General features: G+C 37.2%; 1 protein-coding gene across 7 annotated transcripts in view; it reads right to left on the bottom strand.

Moving 5' to 3' along the window:
- ARID1B (AT-rich interaction domain 1B) overlaps positions 1 to 14,218 on the bottom strand; it is a gene marked incomplete at its 5' end in the record, with an annotated part of 416,596 nt that overhangs the window by 169,005 nt on the left and 233,373 nt on the right. For 4 of the 7 annotated variants that reach the window (XM_081251587.1, XM_081251591.1, XM_081251588.1 and 1 more), the window contains one exon: positions 1,010 to 1,051. The exons of the other annotated variants lie outside the window; for them this stretch is intronic. In XM_081251587.1, coding sequence (XP_081107713.1) covers positions 1,010 to 1,051 — 42 coding nt within the window. The remainder of the gene's footprint in view (positions 1 to 1,009; positions 1,052 to 14,218) is intronic. 7 annotated transcript variants of the gene reach the window in all.

Here is a 14,218-nt window from a genome sequence, read left to right as displayed (position 1 = left end):
CCTTACCCTGCGTATCTGTGATCTTCAGGTCCTGCAGACTTACTTCTTAAGGATCTCTTTCCTCTTCCACTATGCCAGCTCTGGCCCACATCACCTTTCACCTGACCTAGTCAACCCCTTCGCTGGTCTCTGGCAAACCCATCCTCCACAAAGTGGCCCAAATCACCTACCTAGGTTGCAAATCTAACCACTACTTGACTTTACATCTTGTAATAGCTGCGCATTTTCTGTAGGATAAAATTCAACTCTTTAACCTTTTCAACCCTAGAGCTTGCCACAGAAGCAGAATGTAACTACGTTTAGTTCCCTCTGAGTTTTTTCATGGTTCTCCTCTGACCTGAAAACAGCTCTCATTTCTCCTGTCCTCTCTTGCCTAAATACAAGCCAAGCCCTCAAGCCCTGCCCAGGGATCAACCTCCGAGAATGCCTTCCCACTCAGCTCCACCACACTCCACATCCTTGGCATAACTCAGCATGGGGACAACCACACCACAGGATAATTTATCTGTTTAGAGGCCTGTACCTACAAACTGACTGAGCAGCTCAAGGGCAGGAGCTGAGATTTAATCTAGTTGTGATTGGAACATAAGGGTCCAATAAATATTTGAAGCAGGGATAAGAAATAAATGAATGAATGAAGTTAGAATTATGAACTAAACACAGCATTCTGATACCATTCAGTGGTTGAATTTCACAGCCCCCAACCTGGGGGCGTGGGAATTTCAGTAAATTCTATTCCATGGCTAATTCAAATTTAAAAGTCATTTACTACTAAATAAAACTCTTGGTCTCCTATACTATTTCTCATATTCTCCACAACAAAGAAAGAAGGAAAAGAAAATACCACCATAATCTAATCTTAATCCCAATAACAGGGAAATCTGAAACTCTGGAAGACTTTAGGACCTCTCCATTTGATTAAAAAAACACAAGTCCTCTCTGTTGAGCCTTCCAATCCACTTAGGGGAGCTGATGAAACCTATACAACAAGCTACATCAGACTACACACCTTGAGTCCAAAGGCAGTATCCTCCGAGGTCAAGACTTCAACCTGAAATCATAAGGAAAAAAATAATTTAGGCACTATCAAAAACCTTCTTTGAGTCTAACCGCAGACACCAGAGCACAGGCATGGCCCAGAACTAAGAATTTTGAGAAAGCTGGCATTCAATTTATGTCAGGTGTCAAGAAAGAGAGATCTGTGAGTCTCTTCATGAGTGGGTATAAATCCAGGTCGCTGCCCTGGCTTCCAGTTTTATAACAGGGTGAGCACCTATCCAATTAATATATTTGCTATCATGTTGAAGTGGTGGTATAAGTTCCTCAAAATGATCTGGGAAGTTAGGAGAATCATGCTTCTCACTTAAATCACAAGATGCTGTGTATACTTTTTGAACTTTTACTGTCAGTGAGGGGAAAGTTATGCTCCATAAAGCAATTTCATCATGCTTGTAAAGCTGCTAGTAATTTCTTGTCTCGTTCACATCAGAGTGGGTAGTCCTGAATCTCGGGAATGCTGCAGAGCAAGACTTCCTGAAAGCAATACTCAGGAAAAGGCAGGCAGAGTCTAAGCAACAAGTTGTGAAATGATGGCAAAACTTCAAAATTGCCTGTCAGTCTCGTGCATTAGAAGACAGAGCTCATTAACATGAATTTTAAAAGCTGTGTGGAACAAGACGTGTATTGATCATTACTGTTTTTTAAACCTAATTATTCAGTCTGGTGTATAAAGCGTTTAAGTTTGACTACTAAAAAGTACCAGTATATGATGGAAAAGAGCAAGGAAAGAAAGCAACAGAACAAACAAGAATATTTTTTAAGTGTCTGGGGAAGACAGTGGAGGTGGGGCAGTAATATCAGACTACCTGGCTTCACTGCTAGTGGTTTTTTGTTTTTTGTTTTTTTAACGTGGACCATTTTCTAAAGTCTCTATTGAATTTGTTACAATATTGCCTCTTCTCCACATCTTGGCTTCTTGGCTTCTAGGCATGTGGGAACCCAGCTCCCTGACCAGGGATCGAACCTGCACCCCCTGCATTGGAAGGCGAAGTCCCAATCACTGGACCACCAGGGAAGTCCCTCACTGTTAGTTTTAAACACCTTAAAATCAGGCATTTGTGGTAGACACTGAAGTAGAAAACATACAGGCTATCCAACGTATCTTGCTATAAAAAAAACATTGGATTTTTCCCTTGCGGGGGAGAAAATACAGAAAGGAAGATCACTGCAATAAGACTGTCATCCAGTCTGAAAGTAAAGGGGTCACAGAGGAAATGAGGAAACAAATTGTACTCTCTAACCGCTCTACTGAAAGTGACGCTCACCCACCACCTGGTACCTGACAGAGGTTGGTGCACAAAGCAAGAGAAACGCATGATCGATATTGAGAGGACGAGCAGCCTAGTTTTGATGAAAACCATATGTTGCTGATACCAAATGTGATTTTAGGCTAAAGACTGAAATGTTGGATAACTACAGCACAAGATCATTGTAAGATTCACTGACAGCGTTTCTGTTTACACTTAGATTTCCAAAGCTAATTGTTAGATTTAGAAACAAGATCTTCTTACAGTCTTTAAGAAAAAACCCCAAAAACTCAGTTATTTGCAGTTTACATATGTTTGAATTTCCTAAGTCCTGCCTTTCACAACGCTAGGTTACTAACCTCAAATATTTTTACATTAAAACTTCTAATCAACATTGGAAACTTTAGTTGAGGAAAAGCACAAGCAACAAATTCACCAAATCTTAGCTACTATAAACACAATATGACATTTACTCTTGAATTATACACACACCTCGTATCTGCATACCTCAGTGTTAGGTACATTCGCTCTTGATATGATATTTTAATATGTATAGAATTGCTTTTAGAACATACTATATGTTTAAATCTGCAAAGATCATCTCCAGAGTGAGTTCTGCATTTGCTCAACACAGTACGAAAAGTCAAAGTAGTAAGAAAGTTCAGTGGCAGATAGAAATCTATTTAAAGATATGGCTTTAATATACTGGACAACTTCAGATGATAGCAAACCAAAACTTTCAAGTGGAATTTCGGAACTCTCCATGTGGTGTGTCAGCAGACAGAGACGAAGACACACCTTGGGGACTGGAGCAAGGAGGTGGATCTCAAAAGGTCAGCCTCATCTTCGGCCCTAGACTTTATCTCCAGGAGGGCTCAAAGTGATGTTTTGAAATTCCCAAGTATTAACCAGTTTAATTAAAGCAACTTTTAAAAATTTACGGTTTGTTCAAAAGCACTATGGTTTAAATACATGTGCACTCTAGTTCAGTACCCTTTATAATTTCTATTTCTGTAGGATTTTAATTGCAATACCTACAGAAGGACAGCTGATTTTTAAAACGTGAGATTAACTTCAATTTAATAAAAAAGAAAGATCAACGCCACACAGAGGTTTGCATGTTGTATCTAATAGCATTTTTACCTAAGTTGGAAGGAATCCCCCTCTAGTGGGAGTAAGGGAGTATTTCAACTGTCACACATGATTTTCAGGTGGTAGTCATTAAACTTAACTAGCAACAGAAATCAGCTAAGCTTTTTTGTTCTTTTATCATAAATTTGAATCTTTTGAAAACAGAAGGAGGATAAGTATTTTCTATTTCATAAGCCCAACATCTATAATTCCTATAAATAGGCTAGAAGTAGATTTGTGCTTATCTGATGGGATTTTAGTTATTAGACAACCATCAGCAAATTGAGGCTACTAAGATGTAGTCTCAATTTTAAGTTAAAACAAGAATTTACAACTGGAAAAAATCAGTACATTCTAAGTGTGAAGATTTAATAATGTAGTGGGGGGGATAAAGTGCTGATAGTCTGCATTTACCTGACTCATTAACAAAGACTTTCTGGATATTTACTACATGTAAGACGTGCTCAGTACTGTAGGAGATAAAAAGTGGTGAGTTTCACTAAATTATTATTAATTGGGTAAAATGTATTTAAACATTCATTTAAAAAATAAATTCAATCCAGAAATGAATAGACGAGATTACTCATGGTGTCATTTTTCTTTTTAATCTTCAGTTTAGGGAGATTTAAAACTGGCAATATTATAAAATCATCCAGAAAAAAGGTCACAGGTTTACCTAAATTAAAATTAGGACATAATACCCAGTGTTCTCCTTCTCCACACAGATGCTGTAACAAATGCAAAGATGACTCTGAATATACTGATGAGAAGCATACCTGACATCACTGGGAGAGAGAACCTGTCAAGGGGTCCTGAGGTATAAGGTGTGAAGGGATTTGTGTGGGCTAACAAAGCAGAGACTTCCTAAGCAGAGGCTTCCTAAGTCCGGGATAAGTCCAGCCCTTACCATTAAACCATGCTTCTTTCAAATGATGCTACAATCAACACTTCACATGCCTAAAAGGATTCCATTTGTAGAGAATTTCTAAAACCACTGTGGAAATTCAATCTGCCAAGTTCAGAAGCAGCTACACCATTCACAGTTCTTTCATTCTAATCAAGCAAAAAACCTTCAATTGGCTTCTCTCTCTCCCAATTACCCTAACAAGCCCTCCCTCTGCCAAAATTAAAATAAAACACTTTAATTTCCAATCATTCTATTAAGAAAATTGGGAAAATGTGAATTCATGAATTTGGAAGTAACAGTGGTTGTACCTTCCCCTTTCTTGAATCACTTTCAAAGCCCTTTTTACTTTCATCTCTAAAGCAGAAAACACAAATATTCAGCAGCATTTTCATGTACACATGGCTATTTTTAAAACAGATAACCAACAAGGACCTACTATATAGCACAGGGAACTCTGCTCAGTATTCTGTAATAACCTAAATGGGAAAAGAATTTGAAAAGGAATAAAAACATATATAAAAAAAAATTGACAAAACTATGTCCCATTTTAATAAAGATTCTAAAATCGGGATCACACTGTCACAAAAAGAAATAAAGTAACAAATAATGATGATTTATAATTACATGCAAAGATTCTTACTCATAATTAAAAGAATGCAAGTCAAAACTACCAACATTATTCTATTTTTCTCACCATGGATTACCAAAGATTAAAAACTTAGATAATTATAATATCGACAAAGATGTGGGAAATCACTCAAATCATGGTCTTGCACTGATAAGAACATATATTGGAATAAAATGCAATATGGCAGTATCCACCAAAATGTATATCATGTGATTAGGTGTTAACCCAACAATTCCACTGATATTCAAGTGCAAAAATAAAGATTTACAAAGTTGTTTACCAGAGTTGTTTGCAACACTAAAAAGCTGAAAACAACCACCAACCAAATGTCCATCAACAAGGGGGTGTTTAATAAGTTCTCATACAGCTAAGCAGTAGAATATTATAATACTGTTAAAAAGGAGGTGTGTCTATCTGTGTAGATAAGGGAAAATTTCTATGATATCACATGAAGTGAAAAGAATCAGAATAGTGTACATAGTAAGCTAACATCTGTGTTAAAAATAAAAGTGGGAGTCGGTTAATATGATTGATACACTTAGACTATTTTGTAAAGATATGCAAGAAACACATCAGTGATTGCCTCAAGGGAGAGGCTTATTTTTCATTGTATTTTGTCTCACAGTGTAAGAATTTTTTCACCAACGCATGTGTTTTTCTTGTTCAATTAAAAGTAATTAGTTAATAAAATAAGCCAATGATAACATTATAAATTGTTCAATGTCAATAATAATCACAGAAATGTAAGTAAAAGTCTTATCTTTCAAGTTGGCAAAGCTTAAAAGTATAGTAGTCAGCGCTTGTGTGTACAACCAGACCCCTCAACACTTGTGATGGGTATGTAAATAAGAACAGCCCTCCCAGAAAACAGTTTTCCATTATACATCAATAGCCTCAAACATATTCATACCCATTTACCCAGCAACCTATTTGTTAGAGAAATCTTTGTGATCTGATTTTTGATCAAATGTTTATATATTAAGTATGAATACTACATCATTATTTGAAATGATGACAAATTAGAAAAAAGTATAAAAATAGGGAATGGTTAAACAAAGTATGATATATGATTGACCATTGAATAATCATGAAAAACTCAGTTTTCAAGAAATATTGTATAAATTAGGGAAATGCTTTTAACATGTTAAAATTTTAAAGTACGATTAAAAACAGAAAGTTGACATTATAAATAATCAAATCTATCCATTTGTTCCCTCCATGCCTTCCAGAATATGTGCCACGCTGGAAATTGTCTTGTCCACTCCTGGATTTTATAACATTCATTCATGTTTTCTTTTAATACGTTTCACTTTTTATTTTTTACATTTAAGTATCTGATCCATCTATAATTTATTTTGAAATAACAACGGGAGGAGGACACGCAGTTTTAATTTTCCATTTGAATAACTGTGATGCAAAATGATCCCTTATTTTCTCCAGTGATCATACATACCATATCTTCACCATAATAAAACATTAAAATGATATCATGTTTGCCTCCAATTCCAGGTAGGGATGGGAAAAGCAAAATTATCTGTGAGGTATTCAACCCAAAGGCAGATGGGAGTGAGAGGAGGAGAAGAATCTGATGGAATCTGCAATCACAATATTTGTCCACAAGTAAATTACTAAGAATTCAATGCTTTTAGAAAAAATAATTTTTGCCTAGATTGATGTTCAAGGGATAAAGATACTATTCTACTTACAAAGATTGCTGTGTCTCTTTTTTGGCCGGTCCGAAAAGACCAATACACCAACTAGAATGATTATGCATACTTTTACCTATTATACATTAAGGAGAAGCAGACATTAACAAATAAATTGTTCTCCAAAACCGTGTCACAGGGTTTAGGAAATGGAGACTGTAGGAAGAAAAGCTCTCCGTCCCCCACCTCTCTTCCTCTCCCTCTCCCTCTCACGTAAGCACACTGACAGCTCACCTTGGGTTGCAAAGTTTTAATTTTAGCAAGCAAGGAACTTGTTTCGTCTTTTTAATATTATTATTGTTTATTATTACCACTACTATCATTATTATTTACTTTTTTGTAATCGATTTAAAAAACGAACACTTAAAAAAACCATGTAAAACCCTGACAGCATTCTTCTCTTACTTATTATTCTCCTCATTCTTCTTCTTAGCATGTACGGGCCACATGACAGCTCAAGGACACAGCTTGCAGAAACTGCTAGGTGTTTGGTTAGCTGGTAATAGAACACACAGTGATGCCTTCTACCGTTAAGTGCTCTGAGTAGAACATCCATTCTCTGAATGTATTTAAAATTAACTAAAAACTTGTACCTATATAGGGAATGGATAAATATTAATAAGTATTAATTATTATCTATACACCAAACACCATTTCTGTTATACTTAATACAGTGTAATACAATTTCAAGACAAACAATGGATATGTTATAATTACACTTTTCACTGCAAGTGTTGTGCTCACATTATCTTCTATACTAGAATGTTAGCTGTATCTTCATATCCTAGGCTGTTAAATTTAAAACAAAGGTTGTGAGCGTTGTGGTCACACTCCTCTTTCTAATTATGTTCTCTAACTGGGTGAGGATACCTTCACTTAAGATTCACAAAGCAATCCCAAACTCATGATATGGCTCAGAGAAAACAGACCTCGAGTATAGAACAGTATGCAGAAATAGCCACCACTATGCAGGTGGGGTCTGTTTCTCTAATCCTTTAATCTGGGCTGGACATACGATTTGCTTGGATGAACAGAATGCAGCAAGAGAAAGCATAGTGTACCACTTCCAAGTCTAAGACTCAAGAGGCAATGCACCCTTTTAACCATAGTCTTGAAAGTCAACCAGCCACCATGTGAACAAGCCCATACTAGTTTGTTGGAGGATAAGAGACGTATGGTTCTGTTACCACATCATCCCAGCCAAGAGCCAGACAACTTCAAGAAGCGGAGCCATTTAGCAGATCAGTACAGCTAACTGAAGATGGGAGAATGAGCCCGGCAGAAACCAGGAAAAATACCCGGGCCAGACTGTCAAACTGAAGGATCATGAGCTATGTTAAGTGTTGGTTGCTCTGAGCACTAAGCTATGGGCTGGTCTGTTGCATAGCAAAAGCTAACTAAGGCTCTAAATAAAAGAACTCTAGGTGCCATACATCTACTGGCAGGGTTCCAGGCAAGAACACTACGCTAGTAAAGGCAGTTCTGAAAGCACTTATAGTATCTACACAGGCAAGTCCCTCCTCCATTTCCACTCCTTGTTTGGAGCTTCCCAAGACCATAACATGCTATCTCAATTCCTCATGGTGGTCCACAAGAAGCTAAACTGAGTGGCTCCCGCCTGCCTCACTGATCCCCAGTCCCACCACTCTCCCTCCATGCATGATGCTTCAGCTACACTGGCTTCCTTTCTGTTGTTGAAAATGGCCCTCCCTTACCTCACAGCCTTCGCACTTGCTGTCCCGTCCTCCTGGAACACTCTGCTACTAGGTCTTTCTATTTACTGGTCCCTTCAAATCACTCACACCTCAGTTTAAAGGTCGCCTCCTCAAAGAGCCCCTCTGCCTTGCTGGTATTACCACCTGAAACTTGCTTATTTATCCCTTTACTAAAATGTAAACTTCACAAGAGTAGGGACCTTGCAAGTGTCATTCACTGATGTATGTTTCTTACCTAGAGAAACGCCTGGCATGGAGTAGAAGCCCAATAAATAATTGTTGAACAAATAAATAAATAGGTAGGAATGAATGTGTTGAGGACTGTAGCACAATGAAAATATGAATACATGTTTATAAACCACAATCTGACACAGCTCCATGTCACAGCTGTAGACCTAACAAGATTTTAAAACATGCTCCACCTAATGTAAATACATTAAAGTCGTCAAGTTTTCAAGGCAACTAACTGAGAGCACACCACTACTCCAGTCTGCCCAGTCTTCCTCTCTCCAAAATAAGCATGTTGTCTAAAAAATACTGTACGAGAAAAAGAGGAAGCCTTCAGAAATGGGTATTAGTTGTGTGAAAAAGCTTTGCAACTGAGTTTATTTTAATGCCTTTTTGAGTTCAAAATTGTTCAATATTAATCTTCTGTAATAAAGGGCCATACAGGCCTTGTCTCTAAAGAATCTCTAGTTGTGAACAATCGAAAAATACTGGTAATTCAGGACATGGGCATTTCGGTACAGAAAAATGTCAGGGAGATAATTACAAACCTTCATCTGCTCACTGAAGAGCTGGATGCCTGGGGACACATGAGGCTCACTCAGCTCAGACTGGAAACAACTAACAGAAACCTGAAAAGGCACCGCTTCGGAACAAAGACTGACCCAAAGGAGAAGGAAGGCACCACACATGTTAGTGACACTCACGTCGCTACTTCATGTCAAGGGGCACACCTTGACAGGAAATAATAGTGTCACTTTCTGAAATAGTGCTGATGGATGATTACAGTGCTCCCCTGAAGAGTAAATTATCAAGGAGGAACCCTCTGGTTCCACCACAGACAGCAGTACCATATGGCAAAAGAAAATATGAGTAATTGGTTTAAAAACATGGGATTCAAACACGAGAACTGATTTTTTAAAGTAATCTACTGTGGCAAGATAATAAAATAAAAGTAGCCTTACCACATGATCCAGAAATCTCAGTTCTATGTATTTACTCAAGAGAAATGAAAACATGTTCACCTGAAAACCTGTATGAGAATGTTTATAGAGGCTTTACTCAAAATTGTCAAAACCTGCAAACAATCCAAATGTCTATCAATTGGTGAACGGATACACAAAACAATGGACTACATCCATACAACGGAAAACCACTCACCAATAAAAAAGGAACTGATTACTGATATAAGCAACAACACAAATGCATCTCAAATGTATTGTGCTAACTAAAAGAAGCTAAAGCCAGACTCAAAAGGCTACCGACTGTATGATTCCATTTCTAAGACATTCCAGAAAAGGCAAAACTGTCAGGAAAGACAACAGATCAGTGGTTGCTAGGAGCTGGGTGTGGAGGGAGGAGCTGACTACCAAGGGGCAAAGGAAACTTCTGGGGTGATGGGAAAGTTCTATTTAAAAGGTTCTAAGGTTCTACTGGAGTACTATTCTTCACATATCATTGGGTTTTGCATTTCACAAAACAGTAATCCATGGTACTCAGCAAATATTACCATTTCCAAATATACAGACAAGAACTAAAGTAAAATAATATTCCAGTTTGTCATCCTCAAAACGCCTTTGATTTTCATTGTAGAGTGCGCCTTTTTTCTTTTTTGATAAAGTGTTCTAGATCATAGGACTGAAATTTTCAGATGATAATTTCTAGAGATTTCTGAATGATTTGGGAATTGCTAGATTTTTCTCCTGGTAGGGGGGATTTGAGTTTTCTGAAATTTTTTGGTAACGTAGAAAACAACTTTAGGGTCTTTTTTGAAACTAAAAAGGGATCATGTCTAATGAAAATCTTTGATATTTAATACAATTGCGCATAAAATTGAATTTCAACATGAAAACCAGCAAAATCAACTTAAAAATCAAAACTACAGCCAACACTAAAGTTAAAGTAGTATGTACAAGTTCAGACAAGAAAATACAATACAACCTTCAGATATGAAGTATGACACTTACCTCTTCATAAGCTATAGCTCAGAAATTTTGAAGCTCAGTTTTTAAAATTCAAATCTTAAAAAAAAACCTGTTAAAGGACCACATATTTACATTTATTTGGTAATCCAGCCGTAATAACTCTAAGAGATGTATGAGAAAATTCAGTTACTAAACTTATACCGTGAAACTATTTTCTACATATAAAGTAGCAAAAAGCTTGAAATACAGTCTCAAGGTTGAAAAACTTGGTTTTTAATGTATGAAATATTTGCTCTCAGTAGGCCCTTTCAACACTGTTATATTAAGTAGACTCAGTTTTGTTCATACAAAGTCTTTACGGCTTTTTTTGGCTACATTGGGTCTTCGTTGCTGCCCGTGGGCTTTCTCTAGTTGCAGCAAGCGGGGGCTACTCTTCGTTGAGGTGAGCGGGCTTCTCATTGCAGTGGCTTCCCTTGTTGCGGAGCATGGGCTCTAGGCGTGCGGCCTCAGTAGTTGTGGCTCGTGGGCTCTAGAGCGCAGGCTCAGTAGTTGTGGCACAGGGGCTTAGTTGCTCCGCGGCATGTGGGATCTCCCCGGACCAGAAATTGAACCCGCGTCCCCTGCATTGGCAGGCGGATTCTTAACCACTGCGCCACCAGGGAAGTCCCTCTTTACAGCTTTTTAAGCAAAAATGAGTTTTCTGAAATTAAAAATGTACAACCAAACTTAAAATTTAAAAAAACTAGCTACTTGGCAGTAACATTCATGTCATGTTTCACCAAGAGTTTATAAATAATTTTGGCCAAGGATCTCCAATGGATTTAATTTTTGTCTAGACCAGTGATTCTCAACCAGGAGAAATTTTGTGCCCCTCTCCCCCGCAATAAGTCAGGGGATATTTGACAATGTCTAGTGACATTTTTAGTCATCACAGTTGGGGGTTAGGCTGGGGTTTGCTCCTGGTATCTTGTGGGTACTACAAAGCACAGAGTAGCCTTTTTACAACAATGACTTATCAGGCCCCAAATTGTCAATGGTACCAAGGATAGAAACTCTGGTCTAGACATGGGAAATCCCAGCTACTGATATTCAAAAGCATAAGCACAGGAAGAAAAGCCTTGATTCAAATCTTGATTTTATTAACAGGAAGAAAAACAGTGTTTGGAATGAAAGCTGCCTCAGGTGCTGAAACAGCTACACTGCATTATCATCATGTTCATCGTGGAAGGGCTACAGAACCAAGGTTCCACAAAGCAGTGGTTTAGCACTGCTGAAGTAAAATGCTGTAAGACAAATTTTTCTTCCAGAAAGAAGCTCTCAAGTTCAGTGACAACTCTGCACAGGGAGATAAACCTACTCATACAAAATGTGAGCTCAATGCCATATTTTATTTTATTTTTTAAAAGGGAGAGTTGTTACCAATTATAATGAATACAAATTCACTTATTTTACAAAATGGGGGAATGGGTAAAAGCCAAAAGTAAAAATAACCTCTGAGATAGCTAAAGCCTATTAACATATATAGATGCAGGTGTATGCATGTTCATATGTGTATATCTTAGCCTTATCTATTACCTAATTGCAAGATCAGTCAAATCAGACATTTGATTGAAATCTCACTTAAATCTATTATTTACTTCAAGACTCCCTCTGAAAAATCTGGGGGAGTGTAGGAATCTCATACTCACTAGGACTATTAGGTAGGCAAAGTATAATTTCACAATTTGCTGAAAACCAGGCAAATGCTTGGAGCAAAACAGAAAAGGCTCTTGGAGACAGTGGGCATAATGGCATAAATGACTATTCAAATAGGTATGTCTTTTGTGCTGACACTTATTTGGGTTAGGGTTTCTGAATCCAAGACTTTATGATTAACAAGAGAATAGTGACTCCTAAATAAAGTTTGATGTACCTATAATTTCAGATGTCTTTTCACCAATGGGATTAGGGGGTATTCATGTAACCATGGAATATGCTGCTGGGAGGATGTGAAAGAAGTGAAATTCTTTTTTATTCAATTTATGTTATACTTTTTTCAAATTCCATCAACTTCTGTGAAAAGTTTGTTCTGTTTTCTTTTGCAATTATATATCATTTCTGAGATACACAGAAAATTAAGCCTTTCCATTAATTCAGTACTCACAAAGCTAGAGAGTTAAAAAGCTTGTCAACCCAAAACTCACTTACCAGAACCAACTTAACCACTATTACACAAGACGGTAGCTGAAAATCTAAAAAGAGCTGCTATCCTGGCCCACTGATGATCACCAATGAAGGCTTATCCTAACACTGCATTTGCTCTTCATACTCACTAAAATGTGAGGAGGTGTACAATACCATAAACTGGTACATGACCCTCCCCTTTTAACAAAACACTCAAATAATATTTGATTTGATTTAATTTAAAAGGGAACTGGCAAGTGTCCTACGCAAGCAACTATGATCAAGGTTAGCAACGTCCCTGCTAGAATCTATTATTTTCTACAAAACCTCTTGTTTGTATACACGTCACAAGTGAAAATATTGTGCATATTCATCTGCCACAATAAACATAATAACATTATAACCCATAAAAGCAAATAGAAGAATGTTAATATTCAGAACTCCTATTCAAGGCCATTTCTCTTATATTCTTCACGACACATTTCCTAGATTCTGCCTCTACATCAGTATTGATAAACTAACTCAAAATGACATTCCCATAATAGATCATCAAATTTCCAGAATTCCAAGATTAAGTTGACTTGAATATGATAGAAGAAACATACCACATAGTAAGCTATTTATGTAAACAGTATCAACGTAAATAAACTTTAGAAATTACATAGTCCATGGAGTAGAATAAAAAATTTAAAAACCAACTGGCCACAGTTGATTACTACTAGTTGGATTAAATGCATATCTTAATTAATCTATTGTACTATAGTTTTATGTGTCGTTTAGCTTACTTGAAAACGTCGAAGATGTCTAAATTGCAACATTCTACTTAAAACTCCTAGCGAAGGTGACCAATGAGAACACTCAATGATCCCCAAGTCTTCACAACAGAGAAAGGCTAAACAGCAGAAAGGGAATATTCCAAGAAGCCTATGAGCAGGAAAACACAGGCAGGAGATAAAACTTTACAAGCTTAGAGTCTTCTCAGCTTTTTCTTTTCTGTTTTGAATTTGATTTTATTTATTTTTTATACAGCAGGTTTTTATTATCTATTCTATACATGTTAGTATATATATGTCAAGAGTTTCCTCAGCTTTAAAAAAAATTTATTTTATTGACGTATATTTGATTTACAAAGTTGTGTTAATTTCTGCTATACAGCAAAGTGACTCAGTTACACACATATATACATTCATTTTTATGTTCTTTTCCATTATGGTTTATCTCAGGATATTGAATATAGTTCCCTGTGCTCTACAGCAGGACCTTGTTGCTTATCCATTCTATACATAATAGTCTGCATCCACTAACCCCAAACTCCCAGTCCATCCCTCCCCTACCCCCTCCCAGCTTTTAAATAAATGCTGAGTTGGTTTTCCCGCCAAAGAAGGTGGACGAGCATGTACTTGGCCCCAAATAGCCGTTATTACACAAATGGAAACCAAGTGCAGTCTAAGCAGCCCCAGCCTGGGTCAGCCTGACTCCGGGCAGCAGCTGAGCAGCCAACGGCGGCCGCCG

Source organism: Mesoplodon bidens, assembly GCF_964165515.1.
Source record: "Mesoplodon bidens genome assembly, chromosome: 12".
In the NCBI taxonomy this organism is placed as follows: domain Eukaryota; kingdom Metazoa; phylum Chordata; class Mammalia; order Artiodactyla; family Ziphiidae; genus Mesoplodon; species Mesoplodon bidens.
Note: the sequence above shows the minus strand (reverse complement) of the source record. Positions and strands in the feature narration are given on the sequence as shown.